At 41.5% G+C, this 18999-nt stretch overlaps 2 protein-coding genes across 3 annotated transcripts; both read right to left on the reverse strand.

Annotated features, from left to right (window-relative positions):
* Nucleotides 1–318: 318 nt before the first annotated feature.
* Nucleotides 319–9820, reverse strand: rrp12 (ribosomal RNA processing 12 homolog). Its single transcript, XM_027277672.1, has 34 exons — nt 9550–9820; nt 8008–8237; nt 7821–7904; nt 7593–7669; nt 7410–7515; nt 7197–7313; nt 6970–7108; nt 6724–6851; nt 6521–6619; nt 6344–6435; nt 6119–6230; nt 5802–5902; nt 5599–5713; nt 5370–5512; nt 5147–5268; nt 4996–5060; nt 4740–4902; nt 4471–4625; nt 4258–4325; nt 4074–4167; nt 3819–3980; nt 3626–3706; nt 3436–3541; nt 3217–3324; nt 2963–3120; nt 2785–2876; nt 2239–2394; nt 1976–2148; nt 1766–1876; nt 1631–1677; nt 1444–1522; nt 1190–1257; nt 1013–1095; nt 319–916 (listed from the first exon to the last, which is right to left on the reverse strand). Exons 1-34 carry the CDS (start codon nt 9686–9688, stop codon nt 814–816), a joined length of 3876 nt encoding a protein of 1291 aa, XP_027133473.1. The 5' UTR covers nt 9689–9820; the 3' UTR covers nt 319–813.
* A 1657-nt stretch (nt 9821–11477) lies between these two features.
* On the reverse strand, nt 11478–17857 carry ubtd1a (ubiquitin domain containing 1a). Of its 2 annotated transcripts, none has more exons than XM_027274916.1 (5): nt 17530–17857; nt 16998–17084; nt 12930–13157; nt 12266–12451; nt 11478–12052 (listed from the first exon to the last, which is right to left on the reverse strand). In XM_027274916.1, the coding sequence occupies exons 1-5, from the start codon at nt 17579–17581 to the stop codon at nt 11838–11840; spliced, it is 768 nt and encodes a 255-aa protein (XP_027130717.1). In that variant the 5' UTR covers nt 17582–17857; the 3' UTR covers nt 11478–11837. The 2 variants fall into 2 exon arrangements, with proteins under 2 accessions (XP_027130717.1, XP_027130723.1); XM_027274922.1 differs by lacking the exon at nt 17530–17857 and adding an exon at nt 17196–17363.
* Between the last annotated feature and the right edge of the window lie 1142 nt (nt 17858–18999).

Genomic DNA, 18999 nt, shown 5'->3' on the forward strand with positions numbered 1-18999 from the left:
AATGTCTTGAATCAGTCCGGGACATCTGCTCCCCCTCCTCAGAAACTGACTGACACACTGAGCTCAGACCACAAAAGAGTGAGATTAGGTCAGTCAGTGACTACGTGACTCATTTCACTGCAATGCATCAGGGCAAATGAATCACACGAGGCTAATGTTAGGTTAACTCACCCTGCACAACAACCTACAGGGTCTTTCTCTCTCTCTCCATGACTTTAATAGAGTTGTATTAAAGGCGCAATATCAGATGACAAACTAACCACAGGCTACAGATTATAGCAAGTTTCCGAAAAGAATAAATGGTGTTCAGGACAAAAACTGTTTTAAATTTGTATTTAAATCATTTTAAATGTATTCAGGAGTACTCTTATACACTGTTAACAAGCAGGAAGTCTACAGCGCCCTCAAGTGTTCAAATAGGACATTACTCTCCACAAACCTTCTCCAGACTTATTGTACATCTTACATATCTAGACAATGTTCATACATAAATACATTTTTGTTTATCTAAAGGGAGAGTTTAACTGATGCATACACAGCAGGTCACAGTTTTCTCTTTAGTCTGTCAATATCCATCAAGGCAGGACGGCACATTCAACACACACATACCTATTATTGAGTTGTCCTAGAGCTTACAAAGATGGAACAGTTTAAAAACAAACTGGTTTCACCTCCAGGCTGTCTGAAACACACACACAGACACACACAGACACACACATCCAAGGTGTATGTCTACATTTTAGTATGTTTATGAACACACCACCACACACACGCATCGCATTTCAAGTCCTTGGAGTAGTATAAGCATGTTCTTCAGGCTTTCCCCTTTCTCTTCTGCATTTTCTTCCCAGACAGCGCCCCCTTCTGTGCTCCTCTCACCATGCCCTTGAACTGGCCCTGCAGTTTTGCACGCTTCCTGTGAACACGCAAGGAATAAAAAAATATATGTTAGCGTCCGACATTCTTATTGACCAATCATTTTTCAGAGACGTTTGAGAAAATCTACTGGTACCTGCGATTGAGCTGGGCCTTCTTCAGAGGGATGTACGCGTAAGGATCGAGCTTTCCTTTTTTCTTCACGTCTCCTTTTCCTTTCTGAGAGACGTAGGATGAGAGAACAGACACTCAGGATTATAGTTTCTAACCAACAACTCCTGCAGTGTGTGTTTATGGGTGCTGTCGGACTTACCTTTGACTTGTAGTCTCCCCCAATGTCTTCCCTTCCTCCCAGGGGTCTGTGAATACCCGAGCCTCCGGCTGAGAAGGAAAAAGGATGTGCTTTTTACTCTTAAAAGTTATCATGGACTTGATTTTCTAGTCATGCTGCAACTCCAGAATCTACTGAAATGTTAATCTAAAAAGACCTGAAGTAATCCTGCCTATATCCAAATGAATAGTCAAATTTACAAACAACTCACTGGGGAGATTTAATATGAGTCCTACCTTTATATTTGAGATCAGGCTCAATGTCCATGTCTTCATCAAAGTTGTCATCTCGGAACTTTCTTTTCTGTGTCTTTTTCTGTCGATGATAAAAAACAAACAGGTGATGAATGAAAAACAGCAATTAAAATGTCTCAACAGCAACAGGGAAGCTACAAAATTTCTGTGTGACATATAGAGTACTCACACTCTTGACTCCAGCCTCTTCTAGGATATCTTTCATCTCTCCCTCGTCTGTGGGGAAAGTAACAGGTTATCACAGCCTGTCCAGACAGAAAGTAATGTGCAAAACAGTTGGACTACCTACAGGATTTCCTCTTACCTTTGTCCTTTACATCCTCCTCGTCATCCTCTCTGATGATCAACCGCCCGTCTGACGTCACTTTGAAGCCGTGCTCAACCTTGGCACTCTTTTTCATTGCCGGGTTTGTAGCTGAGGAACAACAAAAGCCATGTGAATAAATACAGACAGAATATATTAAACTTTCTTCTCCACAAATCAAAATGCTGGCTCATGTTAACCATCTATTACCTAGCACTCTCTGGGAAACCTTGGGGTCCAGGAAGTTAAGTGGGTCATCTTCCCCTCCTTCTTTGAGCCAGGCCCGTCCTTTCTGCGGTTTGCCTGCCTTCTTCTGAGCATTACCGGCCTTTCCTTCGTCATCTGACAAATCGCTGTCTGACTCTGCAAGGATCTCCTCAATACTAGAGTAGAAGAAAGGTGGTTTTTAAAGGAAGAAGTGAGCTAATGGCATGAGAGAAGGCAAAGCTTTGTGTTTGGAAACAGTGGTCTACCTTTTGCTCTTTGCTTTAGGTGCTTCCTCTTCGCTCTCCGAGTCGTCCTGCTGCTCTGCGGCCTGTTTTCGCCTCTTGGTGCGAGCCTCAGCCTTGCGGATGTTTGCGAGCACCTTGTGGTGTTCTGCAGGCAACATGCTCTTCACCAGCTCAAAACTAAAAAAAGAAGAGAAAAGAAAAGAAGCAGATGATCAGACACAAAACAAAAGCATAGTGACAGATGGTGGTAGAAAAATAAAAAAATAAAATAATGGTACAATAATGTGGAACCATCTCATTTACAGCCCCAAAGCTTCACTTTGTCAATGTCAGCATATGATTAGTATTAGTATAATTACAATTTCACCAGACAGAGCTTAAATCAGTTGTGTTTACTGGTAGCAGGCAAACTCCAAAACCAAAAAACAGATGCATCCCTGATGATCAAATGTCAGTTCCCGATGAAAAGCAGCACAGAAAATAAACTCAGTTCTTCCACAGCCTCAGGTTAGCTGAATTATGCCCAGTTCATGCTTATGATACAAATAAATACAAAACAGCACTCACCCAAACTTTCTGATGAACTTAGTGAAGATGTTCTTCAGTTTGGTTCTGAAGTGTCTCCTCACATCGTCTTTGATGCTCCCAACGCCTTCCATCTGAACACAAGAGTGAAGATTAGTGTTAAATGAGGGCACAGCCGCTTCTTTATCATGGATTCTATATCTATAACGTCCGTGCCTACCATGACAGTGGCATGTGACGCCAGCGTCTTGGGGTCCATGATGAAGAGGATGACCTTAATGAAGCCCAAGGCGGCTTTGACGATCTCTCTGGTACGAGACGACAGCAGCAGACAAATATTGTGAAGCAGCTGCTCTCTGGTGGCCACGTCTATGGCGTCTGTGAAACAAAGTGCACAAAAACTGAGTCTGCCACTCCACAAATATAAGCATTCAAAGACACCAGCAGGAAATTGCTGGAAGTTAGCGGTCTTACCTTTATACTCGAACATGAGCCGAGTTAGCGCCAACACTGTGCAGGTGATCATGGTCACAGAGCCTGTGAGTCCTGCGTACACCAACAGCAAATACTGGTCCATGGCATCTGGATCGAGGACAGACACTCAGTTAGGATTTTAAACATTAACACACAAAATCTTAAAAATAGTAAACTTGTGTCCACACATACACATCCGAAAGAAGACAAGCGTGTTACCTTTTGCGTTCCCACAGAACCGGACAAATGCGTTTCCTATTTCCACCAGTAGATTGTAGGCGTTCTTACGAGCCCCAACAGACACCTCTTTGGTACATATAATAACCTGAAAGAAAGAACGACCCCATGAAGATGATAAATATCTATACTCTCTGTGTTTGTGTGTCTGCCAGCAGTAATGTGTTTGTACCTCTGGAAGCAGAGCAGAGATAAAGTCTTTGTGTTCTTCGCTGAGCCTTTTCACGATGTGGATCAGACACTTCAGTCTCGGCTGAGAAAAAGTAATAGAAATACGAAGATATGATCAGACAGCGCTGTAAATCAAAGTCTTCAATCCCCTGCAAGTCTGCTTTATTTCATTTATCTCTACACAGCAGTCTCACCCTCTTTGCAGGTGAAGAGGCGTTTTTCAGAGTCTCGAGCAGGACAACTTTGAGTGTTTCCAGATTTGCCACGACAAACGACCTACACTCGTCGCTCTCTCCTCCGCACATCTCCTCCAGCACACGGTACGCCTTCTTCTGCATGCCTGGCTCTTTGGAGCTCTGAAAACAACAGACACATGCTTAACAAGAAAGATCTGGATAAAAAAAAAAACAAACAGACGATGCCACTGAGCACACTGTGTGTACGCTTACCTCCAAATATGGCCTAATCAGCTCAAAGGTTTTAGTCATGGTGGCCTCGTCTACTGAGGGCGCCATGGCAACCACAAGGTCCATCATTGAGAGCCTGAGAGACAGAAGCAAACAGAGTAAGTATACCGATATCAGATTTATTAAAGACATAATTCTATAGCAATATATCATCTTAATGGCCTACCGTGTGAACTCTGTGCTGTCTGCGCTGCTCAGTCTGTCTGTAGCTTTTTGCAGGAATGTGCAGATCATCTGAGGATGATTGTTATAATTAGGGGAGACACCAGAACCAGAATCTGGTCTATCACAGGACAGACAGCCTTTCAAACAATCAGTTTAGTATGAAAAAAAATAAAAATAAAACACACAACAGTGTGCAGGAGAATGCAGATCTCACCGGTGTTTCTGTGACAGTTAAGTAGACCTTGATGGTGTCTAGTACAGCCATTCTGTAGGTGCCGGACTCGCCGGCTGCAGGCTGCTGGCTGTATACGTTGAAAAAGATTGGCAGGAAGTTCTTGGAGAAGCGGCCCACTTCTACCTTTTCTTCCTCTGTAGACAGAAAAGCAGACACAACAGGGTTATGTAATGACTGGATTCAACAGTAAGAGGTTTCAGTAGTTTTTAATGTGTCGTCTCTCTCCATGAACATGTGCATCCTCTCACCAGTGGAGCAGCTCTTGGTGATGATGGTGCGTAGAGCCTGGCACACTGTGAGTCTCAGGTCTGCCCGTTCGTTAATAGCCATGCCGAGTACACGGGCGATGCCTTTGAAGGAGGTCAGCAGGTCCACAGGAGATGTACAGAAGCCAGGGAGCATGGTCCAAATCTGGAGGATGGGAACAAACATGCATGTCTGAACAACTCATTCACTGGAACTCTTTACTCTGAATACGGCCAAGTTAAGTCAACATTGAGCTACCTGTAGCTGTAACGTCTGGTAGACTTTGGCTTCAAGTTTCTGCCCTGCTTCCTCCAACTCATCAGCTACAAAAGAAGGACAGAGTCACCAGTTATACACATTTAAAAAAAAAAGTCACTCGACCACTTTAAGTAGAGCATCACACACTTACCTCTCTGCTTGAGCGTAGAAGCCAGAGGGAGGAAATAAGAAGCAAAGAAACCGAGGTGAGTGTTCTTCACGTGATCCCGTATGACCGGGACCAGCCAGCTGCGTGGGAACTCCAAGTCATCCCTGAAAAAAAAAAAGAAAGAAAGAAAAGAAAACAACATGAAGTCAGTTAAACCACAATAATGGCAAGAAGATCTCTACTCAGTGTTTGCGTCTCCACTTACTCGTAGCCGGTGATGTTGAGAGGCACAGCACCCAGTACAACTTCAGGCCCCATGCTCTCTACAGCTCCTCCTATAGCCAGGTCCAACTCACCGCTGAAGGGGAACTGAGGAGTGGAGCGCAGGTCTGCCAGAGACTGCAGTGACTGTCCAGAACACAACACAACAGACTCAGTCTAACATTCCTCGTTCTTTACTCGCACAGTGATCTACAAAGCTTTTGCGGCTATACCTTGGTCATGATAGGGTGAGCCCGTTTCCCTGCAACTCGATAGAAGCAGCCCAGGATCTGCAGCACGAAAGGCCAGGAGGCATGGAAGCGATAGGACAGTCCCTCTTCTACGATGCTAGAACACAAACACACACAGCCACAATTAGCATGTTGAGTCCTTACAACGAAAAGAGGGTAGCTTGGTTAACAGTTAGGTAGCTTACCGGAACATTTTGCAGACATATGAGGGGTTTCCTGCAGAGGCTGTGGGCGTGATCATGCCCATTTCCTCCATGCGAGGGCCAACACATTCAGTCAACAAAGTCTGAAACAGATCAAACAGAAATAAATCATCAATTAGTGCCCTGCATAGACTGCAAGTCAGGATTTAGGAGGATTTACCAACATTCTGTCTGGAATGCATCTTTAAAGATTCAATTACAATCCAGAAATATCCTGAGTCTAGCAAGACTCGACAAACGAAAGCATCTTTATTAACTTGAGTTACTCCATGTGGATTTCCCAAAGATATTGTCTTTACCTTCAGTGTATTGGTGGCTGCAGAAACCACCTGTGTGTGGGGCGACAACAGGCAGGACGTGGCAGCAGAGAAGAGGCGAGGGAGGTGTCCCAAACTCAGAGAACTCTGCAAACTAGACAAAGACACACCGACCGCTGACTAAACTGACTAGAATAAAAACATACAATTAACCTGACTGCAAGAAAAAGGATTTGTGACGATGTCGTGAGAAACACAGTTCCTTACCTCGCCAAGTGAACGTGTGCTTTCTCCATGACAGAAAGCCAGGCCAGCAGAGGCTGCAGGTCATTGTCACTGGGCAGGTAGTCATACAGAGCCTGAGGATGAGAATTAGATATTAGCTTTCACAGCACATTATTTCATTATGACTTGAGCCTATTTGTTCTGTTTGTATTCCCTCACCGTGATGATCTGTGCATTGAGTTCTGGTGAGAGGGTCGATGCATTTGGCTTCCCGCTGAACAGCCTATGAAAGGCCTGCATGGCGCTCGCTGTCACCAGCTGCGACCGGAAACAACATAAGAAACATATTAAAAACTACATTTGAGTATTCATATAGATGAACAAAGGGTATCTGGCTGCACCTGTGAACATTATGCTCTTACCACATGGCTGAGCGTCATCACTCGCAGCAGAGTCTCACAGCAGGACTTGACAGCTCCCAGAGGAAACGTCCCCATCAACTCCTTCATGAGACCCAGAACATGAAGTGTGGTGGTGTCCTCTTTGCTGCCTGAGGGGAAAGAACACAAAAAACATACAGTACAAGTTTATGGACAACCACAGAATCACATATTACCTTCATCACAGCAAGAACGACAAATGCTATGAGTAAAAATATGCCATCTTACCTCCTGCCTGCTCCATTTCTTTGATGCAGAACTTGGCTGTGGTCACTGCAGCAGGGTGATGGCTTGGTGCATTATCCGTAAACAGGAAGTCACTACCTCTGAGAATGGCGCAAACACCCTGCTGTGCTGCTTTACGGACCTGAGAGGAAGACAGTGGACATAAAATTATAGCACCTGATTTAATGCCGAATTCGACATGTAGTGCTTGTGATGCTGATGAGACGGACCTTAGGCTTGCTGTGCACTGTGAAGCTGAGAAGGCCGTGATAAGCCTGCAGAGTAGATGGGTAAGTCCAGACAGATGCATCCTGCTTCCTCAACAAAGTGGCCAGGCATGACAAGATCTATAGGTGCAAAAACAATAAATCGATCTTTGCTGCAAATTAACATTAAACAAACAAAAAAATTATAAAAACAGGCGCAGAGAAAAATCTACTCACCCATCTGAGAGCTGAGGCGGTGTCAGACGTGGCCTGTTTAGACATGACGTCCATCAGAGCCTTGGTGGTGTCTGAAAACTTAGACATGAGCACAGGAGCAGGAACCCTGGAGAACACAACACAACAATCAGACTTCCAGCCTCGACATGCGTGGTTATTTTTTGTTTCAGAAAGAAGTCTAACCGTTTCATGACGAGGTTGAGGAGGTACGCTACCGCAGCCTGCGATTCTGCTGAATCCACAACCTCCAGGGTTGTCATCTACAAAAAGCACACACATGCTTTATTTTCTAAACACAGCACAGAGGTTCAATAAAAAAAAAAAAAAAGGTATTTGGTAATAAAAAAAAAAAAAAAAAAAAAGGTATTTGGTAATGTCTCATTAAACATCTTTTAAAAAAGTAGCACTCACCAAAGCAGCAAAGTACTCCGTTTCAGTCTCCTTCCCTCCTTGACCACGGATCACCTCAGTAACAGCTGCCAACACTGCACAGATCTGTGAGGGATGCCATCAAGTGACAATGTTACAGCATCAGCCATATAACGCTGTTTATTTATGCTGTTGTGAATGCATGGTGTACCTTTAATGTAATGCCTACCTCTTTGTGAGCAGCTGAGTTGGACTCCCAGTAGCGCTGCACCTTTCTGAAGGTCAGGTTGGAGCAGTCGGACAGGCCGCTGAGGAAGGTGCCAGAGGTCCTTTGTGAAAGCGCCTCATCTGGCTCCTCTTCCATGCTGGCGTCTTGACGGCCACCTGCACTAAGCTCCAGAGGACCTGTCTGCAGGTCATTGTGCAGCTTAAGAGCATCAACTGTTAGATCACTCTTTTCTGTAGGGATACAAAAAAAAACATTAAGGTGACCGTCCTATAAGAGAAATGGAAGCTGTCCAAGAGCATAATTGGGTCTCACACTCAGAGACATCAGAGTGGAGGACTTAAATAGCGATGCGTAAAAGACTGACGTGAAACATGACAACCACAGTGCTGCCTTTCAGTAACTATACAGAGACTCTTTCTGTGTTGTTTTGGGTCTATACTCCAGCACACTGAATCAGACATGAAACAACTATATGGCCAGGTGAACAATGCAGGAATCAAACCATTTTTTCTAATACATACTTAGCCTAAAGATAAACAACACATTTCTACACATAAACCTTGATGCAACTTAACACGTGTTTCATCAACTTTATCGGTTCCACGCGGGCTCATACACACACAAATATAGAAAGATGGTGGACTGATGGACAAGCCACACAGCGGCACCCCGGCACCAGTTATAAGTCCGACTACTCTCACAACTCTCAGCTGCTACTTAATTATATTCAATATCTACCTACTAACGTCATACTGTACATATCCATATGGAGCACATTTACATACACACACATCAAAGTCTGTTGCGTGTGTGTGTTTTATGTAGCCCTTTTTGTATTGTGTGTTGTAATGTGTGTGCACTTCAGTGTAGTCCTGTCTGCACTATGTTTTATGTTTCATGCATCACCATGATCCTTGGTGAAACTTTTCACTGTGCACTCTTGCAATAATATTATTATTTGTATTATGGTCACTTTCATTACTTTGCAATATTTCTTACACTATGTTCACTTTACATTACAGTACTCTTTTTATATATCATGCCACTTTTATCCTCAGTCTGTTTATTGTGTGTTTTTCTTTTTTTCCTAATTCTGTAGTGTATGCTACACTTGAATGAATAAAGTATATCTAATCTAAGTCCTGTATACAGTTCACTGTGCTGCCTCCATGTATGACTATATCATTTCTGCACAGTTTACTCAACTCCAGACTATCATAAATACATTTGTGCTGGATTACAGAGCCAACAGCACTAAATGATAAATACTTATATACTTAAGTATAGTTACACAGTGTGTGTTTTGGTCACGCAAACACGATTGTGATTGTTGTTGTTATGTGTTGTGATTTCTAACCTACAACTAATCTGACGAGTTATTTCAGCTGATATGAAGTTAGATTCAGCGCTGACATCTTCATTTGGGACAGCTGATCAAACATTTAATGTCGCAGCACATGAAGTTAGCTCGGGTTAAATGGCTGACGCTGGCTGAGCTAACGTTAGCACTAGCCAGAGACCCACGTGTGACGTGCAGCTCACCGGAGGGTCTGCTGAAGAAGCGGCTTTTAGCAGCCTGTCGAAAGCGGCTGGTCTGCGGGTTTGAATCGCTGCTGTGTCCTTTCTTCCACCGTTTGAGTTTCGAGCCGGTCCCGGACCGAAGTTTCCCCGATTTGACCATTTTCAGGCGGGGGTTTAAAAGTAATCACGTTACCCAAAACCCTGTCCGTGCAGCTCCAGATGACTCTGTCGCTCACCAAACGACGTCACGAGTGGACCCACGTGTCTGACTCGCGTTGTGTGTGTGTGTGTGTGTGTGTGGGACAGTAGGTGGCGCTGTTCAACACTAAACAACATTAAAACAGCTGCTGAGCTACAACAAATGCTGCACAATCGAGCACAGCCAAATATGTAATGCTCGTGAAGACCGTGTGATGCGATTAAAAGCACAGGAAAAGCTATTGAACCTTGAATTTGGACTTTTTTTTTCCAACTGTGCTCAAGGCTTCATGAGCTTTCGTTTCCATGACAACTGAGCAAACTGATGGAGACTGTGTGTGATACAGAGAGAGTTCAAAACCTTGGTCCATGATGGACCAGTTTACTCCATGTGTGAGTGCAAACATCCTTAAATTGCAGCTGAGAGTCCTTTAATAGCGTAGAATGATACTTTATTATACTAATGTGCAGGAATACAGAGCCAGTAACACTAAATGTGTGTCTCTGCTAAATACTTACATATGTTTTGTACTATTTTTGTCAAGAATATTTATTTCAAGGTGTGACCTTGAAATGGACATTAATATAGGTCTTTGATTTATTTTTTAAATGGGCCTGGAGAAATGTTAGGAGAAAAAAAAGCAGAAATTAAGAAAAGAAATCTAAATCGTGCAACAGAAATAGACTCAACAAACATATAAATGCATTTTTTTTGTTTGAGTCGAACATTTATTTATAGACTTTTATTTCTCTCAAATTATCTTCAGATATTTGTTAAAATCTAGTTTCTGAGCACTTTGCAACTATGATCTATTCACTAACAGGTGGGGTAAATCAGGATGCTGATTAAACAGCCTGATTATTACACACGTTTGCCTTGGATGGTCTACAATAAAAAGTCACTCTAAAATGTGCAGACATTTGTTATTAGTCACTGAACTATTTAACATTAAGCTGCAGATACCAATACTTTTTTCTTAGAAGGGGAAAGTTATTGCCCATCCAATTCTGCTTCTGATTGGCTAGTACTAATATCAGGGTGAGCCAACCAGACAATAGGATGAGTCATGACTTTGCCCTTCTTTGTCATAATCATGTTTAATCAGCATCTTGATATGCCACACCTATCAGGTGGATGGATTATCTTGGCAAAGGAGAAGAGCTCACTGGCACAGATTTTAATGAATGAACCCTTTGTGTGCATAGAATAATTTACTTCAACAAAAAATATGCATTGCATTTTTACTTTTGTTGAGTGTATACATTTCATTCTTATCCCTTGAACTCCCAGATTTACCCTGGGACACCCTGGTTGGGAAACATTGCTTTAGGATAAGTTCTGCAAACATTTCAATAGAGACTTGTGGTGCCCAAGAATCAGGAATGCAGAGAATGACTTTAAATTTACAATATTTATTGATAAGTTATTCAAGTACAGTGAGCATCATATTGTAGCCTACAGAAGATTTCAGTATCTTGTTTGGATGAAATAAAAAACAGATCATCTCGTTACCTTTTAGAAAGGTGCCTTTGTTACATTCCATGTATTTATCATGAATATACAGTGGTGAACTGAAAATGTAGTTTGCACATAGTTACATGACCAAACACATATGAAGACTGATATTTACATTTTTCTTTTTCTCTACAGTTTTCTGCCACCCTTAACCTACTTCTCAAACCGCACGACAGAAATCTTTAAAAAAGAAAAAAGAGGGGATGGATTGTCCTTATCCAGATCCCCAGGTGAACCATATTCCGTTTATCAATAAGCACAAATAATACACATGACAAGGAGGCGTGTAAACAATAGAGCTGTGAGTTGATGTCCACACAAACAGACGGACAGACAGACACTGGGATGTGCATCTTAGGATTCTACTTTTAATCTAAAGTGTTTCAGTGCTTTTTAATATTCTTGCTTCATTTGGAAAAAAGGAAAAAATACAAAAAGGAGCAATATAAAAGCAATATTTTCTTATATAAAAATGTACACAAAATTCCACTGCAATACCAACTTGAAAACGATTTCAAGCTCTACTCCTATTCCTGCAGCCCTCTCTGGCACGTCCTTTATATTTTCTTCACTCCGTGGCCCTGTGTCTCACTCCTCAGTTACCTTTGACAGGAGGGTTCGTATTAACAATCACTTGGACGACAAAGTCCTTCTGGATCTTGGCGTCTTGCAGACGAGTCTTGTCAGTCAGGAGCTTCCCAGAAAAGAACCACCTTTGGCGGGTCACGTCAATGTCTTCCTGTTCTTTCAATTGCTTCTTGAGCTCAGCGATGGAGTCGGCCATGCTGGCTGTCAGACGCACATCCTTTCCTAAGAAATCCACAAGGCATAAATAGAGTTGACACAGATTTCAGAACGCACTGTGAGACACGAAGATTTGAATTATGTATCAGTCTCCAGCCTAGATAAGACAAGATGTGATGAAATGTCATATGCATGGAGAAAGCTGCAGCTGTACTTCTTTAGATTTAAATGTCATATTTATACAGTATATATTTATAGATCACAATCTGTGTTTCTTACCTGTTGACAATCGCACCCGGAGTTGGAACTCTTGTCTGCATGGAGGTGCTTGAGTTTGTTTTTGTGTGGATTCAGAACTTTTGCTGTCACTGGACGTTTCAGTGATGAGGTTGGCAGGTGGGGCTAAAGTGTAGGCCGGGAGCTGATAGCGGTTGCCCAGTTCATCATAACTCTCTGTGAGAGAGCCTGAAGAGGAAGAAATGACCTACATAAACAACAGGTTTCCAAAAATCTTTCTATCAGTAACAGCAATTAACTGTAACCCCCTTTTCTACCCCCAGTCACTGTTAATAAAACAGACACCATCACATTTATATTATATTTACTTGCATCACATTTACAGCAACACCACCAGTGTCCTTGAACTAGTAAAACGCTTCAAAGCAAAAACACTGTGCACGAGCACACTCTGTCATGGCCAATCCATTCACAGTGGTCACGCAGCACTGCGACTATTATGTAACTATTACAGCTGTAATCTCTGAGCAACTGATGCATGCCATTCTGAAACTGTCCTTTGACATTTTGAGAATTATTACAGTGCATTATGCATTGCATCCAGGATATTCTCAGTTTACAATTGATAGCTGGATTAAGCACATTTCCATATTTGAAAGAGAGTCTGTGTGTGTGTGTGTTCATGTGAATCGGGGTAGTTTCATACCGTGTGGCAGAGTAATGCAGGCTCCATCCACTATAGCTTGTGCTAGCTCCAGGTCATTGCACTCTGCAGCCAGGGCCGCTGCTCTGAGTGCGTCCCAGATCTCTTTCCGTCCATCAAAGGCTGGAGCAGTATCCCAAAACTCATCCCTTTTACTCCTCAGCTGGCCCTCCGTCATTGGGTACTCACTTTTCCACTTTGGACGCTCCTTCTTGAGGGGCTCATTGCGTCCTGAGAGAAAAAAGAAGGTAGTGTTTAGTCTGATCTAAAGACTGATACAAAGACTATATCCCAGTATAATTAGAGCCTGACAGCCATGCAATGAACTTTCAGTTTTTAAAAACGTGCCAGGAACACTTTTTGTATTTAATTTATCCTAATGACATAAAACAGCTAAAAGGGATTAACAGTAAAAGCACCTGGCAGTGAAGTTCAGGCACCTGCTTAGTATGTAGATAGTTAGGTCACAACTGCTGTAAAAATAGTTGAGCTCTTTGTCATCAGCAGTTTTATAAGATATTAAATAAGAAATATATGTGTGTAATTCAGCTATGTTACTGATATATTCCCTAAGCAGAACTAAACAAATGATTTGGCTAAATGATTTGATTTGAGTCAGACAAACAGTATAAGATATAATTTTTTAAAGATTAGACGAGCTAAATGCATCATGTTCTCGACAACACTTTAAAATGCACAGTCTATCAATATAGGATAGGAAAGTAAAGCCGATTACCACTATGGATTTGTCAGCACATAAACAGGGTACTTTCAACACAGGCATATCAACTGTACCAGCATAGCAAGAAATTCAATTTAATTTAAAGAGGGAGGAAAATCAAAGTGATTATTTATAGTGTTGTGGATTACTGCAGTGGCAGTGATGCATACAGTACTGACATGTACGCACGTACACACACACACACACAAACACACACACACAGACCAGTGGATTATAGGCAGTAATCAGGTTCCACATAACAGGATTTATCTGCTCCTACCCTATAAGGCATTGGTTAGAGAGATGAGCACTCTTTGGCCAATGACAGCCAGCAAAAACACTCACAACTGCAAGTCGAAAAACAACAGATGGAAAAAGCAAACACAAACCTTTCTCAAATTAATCATCACATGATCACATTTATGAAATGTAGAGCTACAAACCAGGCCTCACTTCTGTCAAATATGTATACAACAAGAACAAATGTCTACATCTGTGTACTAAGCTGCCATTCCCATCATACAATATGCACAGATTCAATTATGTTTTTATGTCATTACAGATGCATAATAATAAATATGACACCCTGAATTTTCACATTGCAGTTATATTTTACATTTCATGCATCTGTAATAAAAGGCAATGTTTTAATAACAAATATCCACATTTTCAAAGCGATGATTACATTAGTCTGGAGAAAGTAATACACAGATATACAGCTATAAAGAATTATACTATCCCTTTGATCCATCCACCCATCCAGTATCTATAACAGCTCACTCTTTGCAAGGTTGAGCTGGAGCTGATCCCAGCTGACATTAAGTGAGAGGCGGGTTCACCCACGACAGGTTATCAGTTCATCACAGGTCTGACACAGAGACAAACAACTACTCACACTTCAATTAATTTATTAACCTACATGTCTTTGGACTGTCGGAGAAACCTGGCACAGAGAGAAAACCGACATAGACACAGGGAGAACATGTATATTCTATTATTTTTACTTCTCATTCACGAACATACATGTTTACTTTGGTGACAGGGTACAGGAAGCAGGAAGTCATTATGTCAACCAAACAATGCAAATGGTATGGTTGACTGGAATCCAAACATGCAACCTGACTGACATGAAGATGATCCATTATGATAACAAATTAATTCAAGAAGTATGCAGACAACCGCTACAGAAAAACAATTATCAAGCCTAAGTGTCGTGAGACACACTCAGAGACAATACAAGGCCAGTCTAAAGACATCAGTGATGAAAACCTGCATTATACGAAGAATGTTTTATCCACATCACTGCTGTAAAAACTGAGTATACAGAGTGCACACAGAGGTCAGCTGTGACAGCCTGTCCTCAGCTGCAAGTCTTCAGCTACCTGGAACCAAATCCTAAGAATTTTCCAGTGAAATCAGTGGATCAAGTTTCTTCTTACTTGAGAAACATTCCGATGGATGAAAAAACCACCCACTGTCTTAGTTCAAGTGATATTTTAAGGCCATCATTATTGCTGCACTACTTCTTCTACTGCTTCTACTACTACTACTAGTAGTAGTAGTTTAGCACAAGGCACTTGAAGATACCCTTTTAATGCTAAAAGATGCATTAACCCAAAAAAACACCTTCATCTAAGTTAATGATCAACTATCGCCAATATGAATACTTCAACTCTATTTATATATATATAGATGTCATGACCTCTGGACAACCTTGTTTTCTGTATTTTTGAGCCATTTTCCTTTTTATTGCTTGTCATTTGTTCTATTGCATTTTTAGTACTACGAATTGTTTGGTACCTCACTTCACAAGACAAACTAAACCCTAACACTATCACAACAGATTCAACAGCACAGGCGATCTTGAATTCAACACACACACACACACACACAAAACCCTCTGAAACCAATTTTGGCACAACACAGTGAAACGCATAAACATGACAGGAAAGGAAACAGGACACATGAAAGCATTTCTTTCAACCCACACAAAAATCCATACTTACTCTTCAGCAAAATCCTAAAGGGTGTGTTTGGCGTGTGATAGTAGTTGTATTCCCTGGAGTTTGGTACTCCCATAGTTGTTCTTTCCCCGAGGTTTAATGTAAGTCAATTTAAAGTCTGCATGAGCAACCGACGACCCTGAGGAAAGTGGACTGCCCTGCTGTGTCCAACCAGCTTGATGCAAGACGGCAACAACAATCACCCGATCTAGTGTGCCACGATGTGCAGATTCAGATTCAGAGCTCAGTGAACTGTCGTGATATTTCCCCAGCTGGTTTAAAAGTAGCCACAGTCCCTCCACAAATATTCTTTCTAATAACAACCACTTCAAAACCTAAAATGCCACAGGATCAGTTCATGGAAAGACGTTCAGTTTCAGGTGGAGTAAGTTGAGTGTCCCAGCCAGGAGGTCACTTCCTTGCACAAGAGATCTAATCCTATCAGCTCTATGTAGAGACAGGACAGAAATATCCAAAGACAACATGCTAAACCTATTAACAGACAATAAACCCCTGTCAGACTATGACAGTCTGTTTGAAGGAGAAGCTGCTGTACCTCTGTGAACTGCCTCCAACAGGTGATGTTTTAATTCACTAAGCTATTTTTATGAATAAACAAATATCGGTCTCTCAGATACTACATTTCCACAACTAAAAGTCGGGCAGTGAAGGAGGTGTATGAGCATGATCTAAGAGGTCATGTCTGTCTTGCAGGTAAATTATTTCTCTCTCATGTAAATATATTTTGCAGCAGGTTGACCTGAGGCAAATCATCCACCAAGTGGGTCAAACTTTGATGTGAAAACTCTGCGCAGACCATGTCTGCTGCTCAATGCATAATGCATGGCAATCCAGCTGAGTGCACAGCTGCTTTTTTTTTCCCCACAAGGAATGGATTGACCGGCATTTATAAAACTCTGTCTTGTCAGGGCTGGTCCTCAACACAGATTAGACACATGACTAAAGCCTTGACGCCTGAGACAGTAAGCTATCAGACAGAGAAAGACATCCACGCAAGCATGCAGCATCATCGCATGAATTATTAATCTGGCTGACTGGCTGGCCGGCTTTGCACTGTCCTATGCAAGGTGTAATATTGTGAAAATCGCTGTGTCGTACTGGTTCTGACAGTGATGTAATTATAATACATGGCCACACATTCTCACCACCTTTCATCTCATTTGTAGCAGCACTAACTCAGCATGTAGAAATAACGGTCTTATTCACAGTTTTTGACATCATTTGCTGATTTTTAAAGCACTTCTGTTTGTGCAGCAGTGTTTCTAATGCATTCACCAAAATAACCACATATATATATACACACACATAGTCCATTGAGCTTCTTACCTCCACGTTTTTTGCTCCTTGTCGAGCTTGGGGCACTCCCTTGTCCATCCATCCTATTCCTCCCCACACAGCCTCCCATCACTGTCCCTACATCCCACACCAAGAGGAAAAATCATCAGTCTACTCACATTGTTTGCCACATATTTAAGTAGACATGCTTTCAAATTGTGCAAATGTGATCATGTCGGAGAAACAAACAGTTAAAGGTGACGTCAAATGATGTGCCTTATATGAAAAGCATCATCAGGGAATAGTGACAGCTCAGCACTCCTTGTTCCTGTGAGGTCAGACAGGCGGCGATGTTTACGTCACGTGTACTGCCAGCTGACGGGGACACGCGCCTCAACCTCTGACTTTCCATTCACATATTTACAAAAACGTGTTGACGCACTATTACAGTGTTATCTGTTTGTAATTTGAAATATATACATCTGATAGGATTTAATTTATTTGATATCAGTATTTCTTTATTTAAATAAAAAAATTTAAAAAACACACACACACACAAACAGCTGTAATTCATTTTGCCTACCGGATATCCAGTCTGCTATATTATGCATCCGTCTGCAGTTTGCTTGCCACATCCGAACTTGTTACCAAGTGAAGTTATCACTGGACCCCGACGCGACGATCAGAAGATGCGAGTCAGCAGGTTGACAAACTGGGAGCGGAGAGTCCGTGCAGGCTGGCCGGATGGTGACCACTCTGGCCCTGCAGAGCCTCCGGGTAAACTTTGACAGCTTCTCCCCAAAAACTGCAATCAATATCCGGATTCCCCCCGCATCATGATGGATGGAGCTCAGCCGCACAAGCAGTTTGCACTGATCTAGTATTAAAGCCTTTCCAGCCCACACGCATGCGCAATTTAGATAAACATGTCTATCCCTGCGTCAAGCTTCTGGGAATAAAAGCGGAAACCGAGAAATAACCCCTCCAGAATAACCATTAAGCTTCAAAACAAGCAGGATTTTAGAATAATAAAAACAGCCGTCACGATAAACTTTGTGAATAAAACAAAACGAAACTGGTTTATTATAACTGGGTTATTGTAGAATATGTGAATTAATCTTGTTATTATGGGTTTTACTTTGAAATGCAAGGCGGAAATGTTTTTTCTTTTTAACTATAAGTGTCCATTGACGTTTCCTTACAGCCAAAGTGTTTCTAACCTTTTTTGATCTTAACCTGGAGTTTTATTTATATAACTTAAAAATGATTAAAGTATACTGCTTAATCATTTCCAGTTTCATTGGAGTAAATTTGTGGAAACCTGATATACTGCAAAACTAAAACTAAAAAGATTATTTCTGTATGTAGCCTAAATAAAAATTAACTATTAAGTTGAAATCTATATTGGATTCTGTTGTATGCCAGTCTGGGAACAAGTAAATCTGTTTAATCTTGGCAAGCTATGACTATTAACTTTATTTAGCCTATCCACTGATACTGTATGTCTACATGCATTTACAGTACCAGTGAGAGTAAAAACAGAAATAGCTCCCAATGTATAGTATATAATATAAATAGCTTCAAGTGCCTGATAAAGAGGGTTACCCTTTGTATATTGTGTGGTTGAATACTTTTCAATTGAATTAGCTCAACTTCTTACCTTCATGACAACATTACATTTGTGTGTGTGTGTGTATCAGGTTGTTACCTTTTTTGATTAAAGCACCCAATGATAGGAATGACGATAGACATATTTGCACCATACTGATTAATGTTAACCTTCAGCTATCAAAAATAGTAATATACTAATATAATACTAAAACTATTATAAATTATTAAAATTATGCTGTTTCATTACTATTAGACTTGATGTTTTTTCTCAGTTACTAAGATCAATTATTTTTCCCAACATACTGACCAAACCATCTGCTGGAGGATTACATATTGACAGGTGTGTGTGTGTGAGTGTGTGTGTGTGTGTGTGTGTGTTTGTAGTGTGTTTCAGATGGAGTGGGAGGATCTAATTAGCGGCAGGTGAAAGAGGGTTGGAAAC

This window comes from Larimichthys crocea, chromosome III, assembly GCF_000972845.2.
Source record: "Larimichthys crocea isolate SSNF chromosome III, L_crocea_2.0, whole genome shotgun sequence".
In the NCBI taxonomy this organism is placed as follows: domain Eukaryota; kingdom Metazoa; phylum Chordata; class Actinopteri; family Sciaenidae; genus Larimichthys; species Larimichthys crocea.

What these genes read in the sequence shown, in the direction of transcription:
- rrp12 (XM_027277672.1), bottom strand. Translation starts at nt 9,688, where the DNA reads ATGGTCAAATCGGGGAAACTTCGGTCCGGGACCGGCTCGAAACTCAAA. An exon ending in ACTCAGCTGCTCACAAAGAG is followed by an intron (nt 7,905 to 8,007) that starts GTAGGCATTACA and finishes CATCCCTCACAG; the next exon opens with ATCTGTGCAGTGTTGGCAGC. An exon ending in TCAATGCACAGATCATCACG is followed by an intron (nt 6,436 to 6,520) that starts GTGAGGGAATAC and finishes TCTCATCCTCAG; the next exon opens with GCTCTGTATGACTACCTGCC.
- ubtd1a (XM_027274916.1), bottom strand. Translation starts at nt 17,581, where the DNA reads ATGTGGCAAGCAAACTGCAGACGGATGCATAATATAGCAGACTGGATA. An exon ending in TATAGCAGACTGGATATCCG is followed by an intron (nt 17,085 to 17,529) that starts GTAGGCAAAATG and finishes TGTGGGATGTAG; the next exon opens with GGACAGTGATGGGAGGCTGT. An exon ending in AAGGAGCAAAAAACGTGGAG is followed by an intron (nt 13,158 to 16,997) that starts GTAAGAAGCTCA and finishes TTTTTCTCTCAG; the next exon opens with GACGCAATGAGCCCCTCAAG.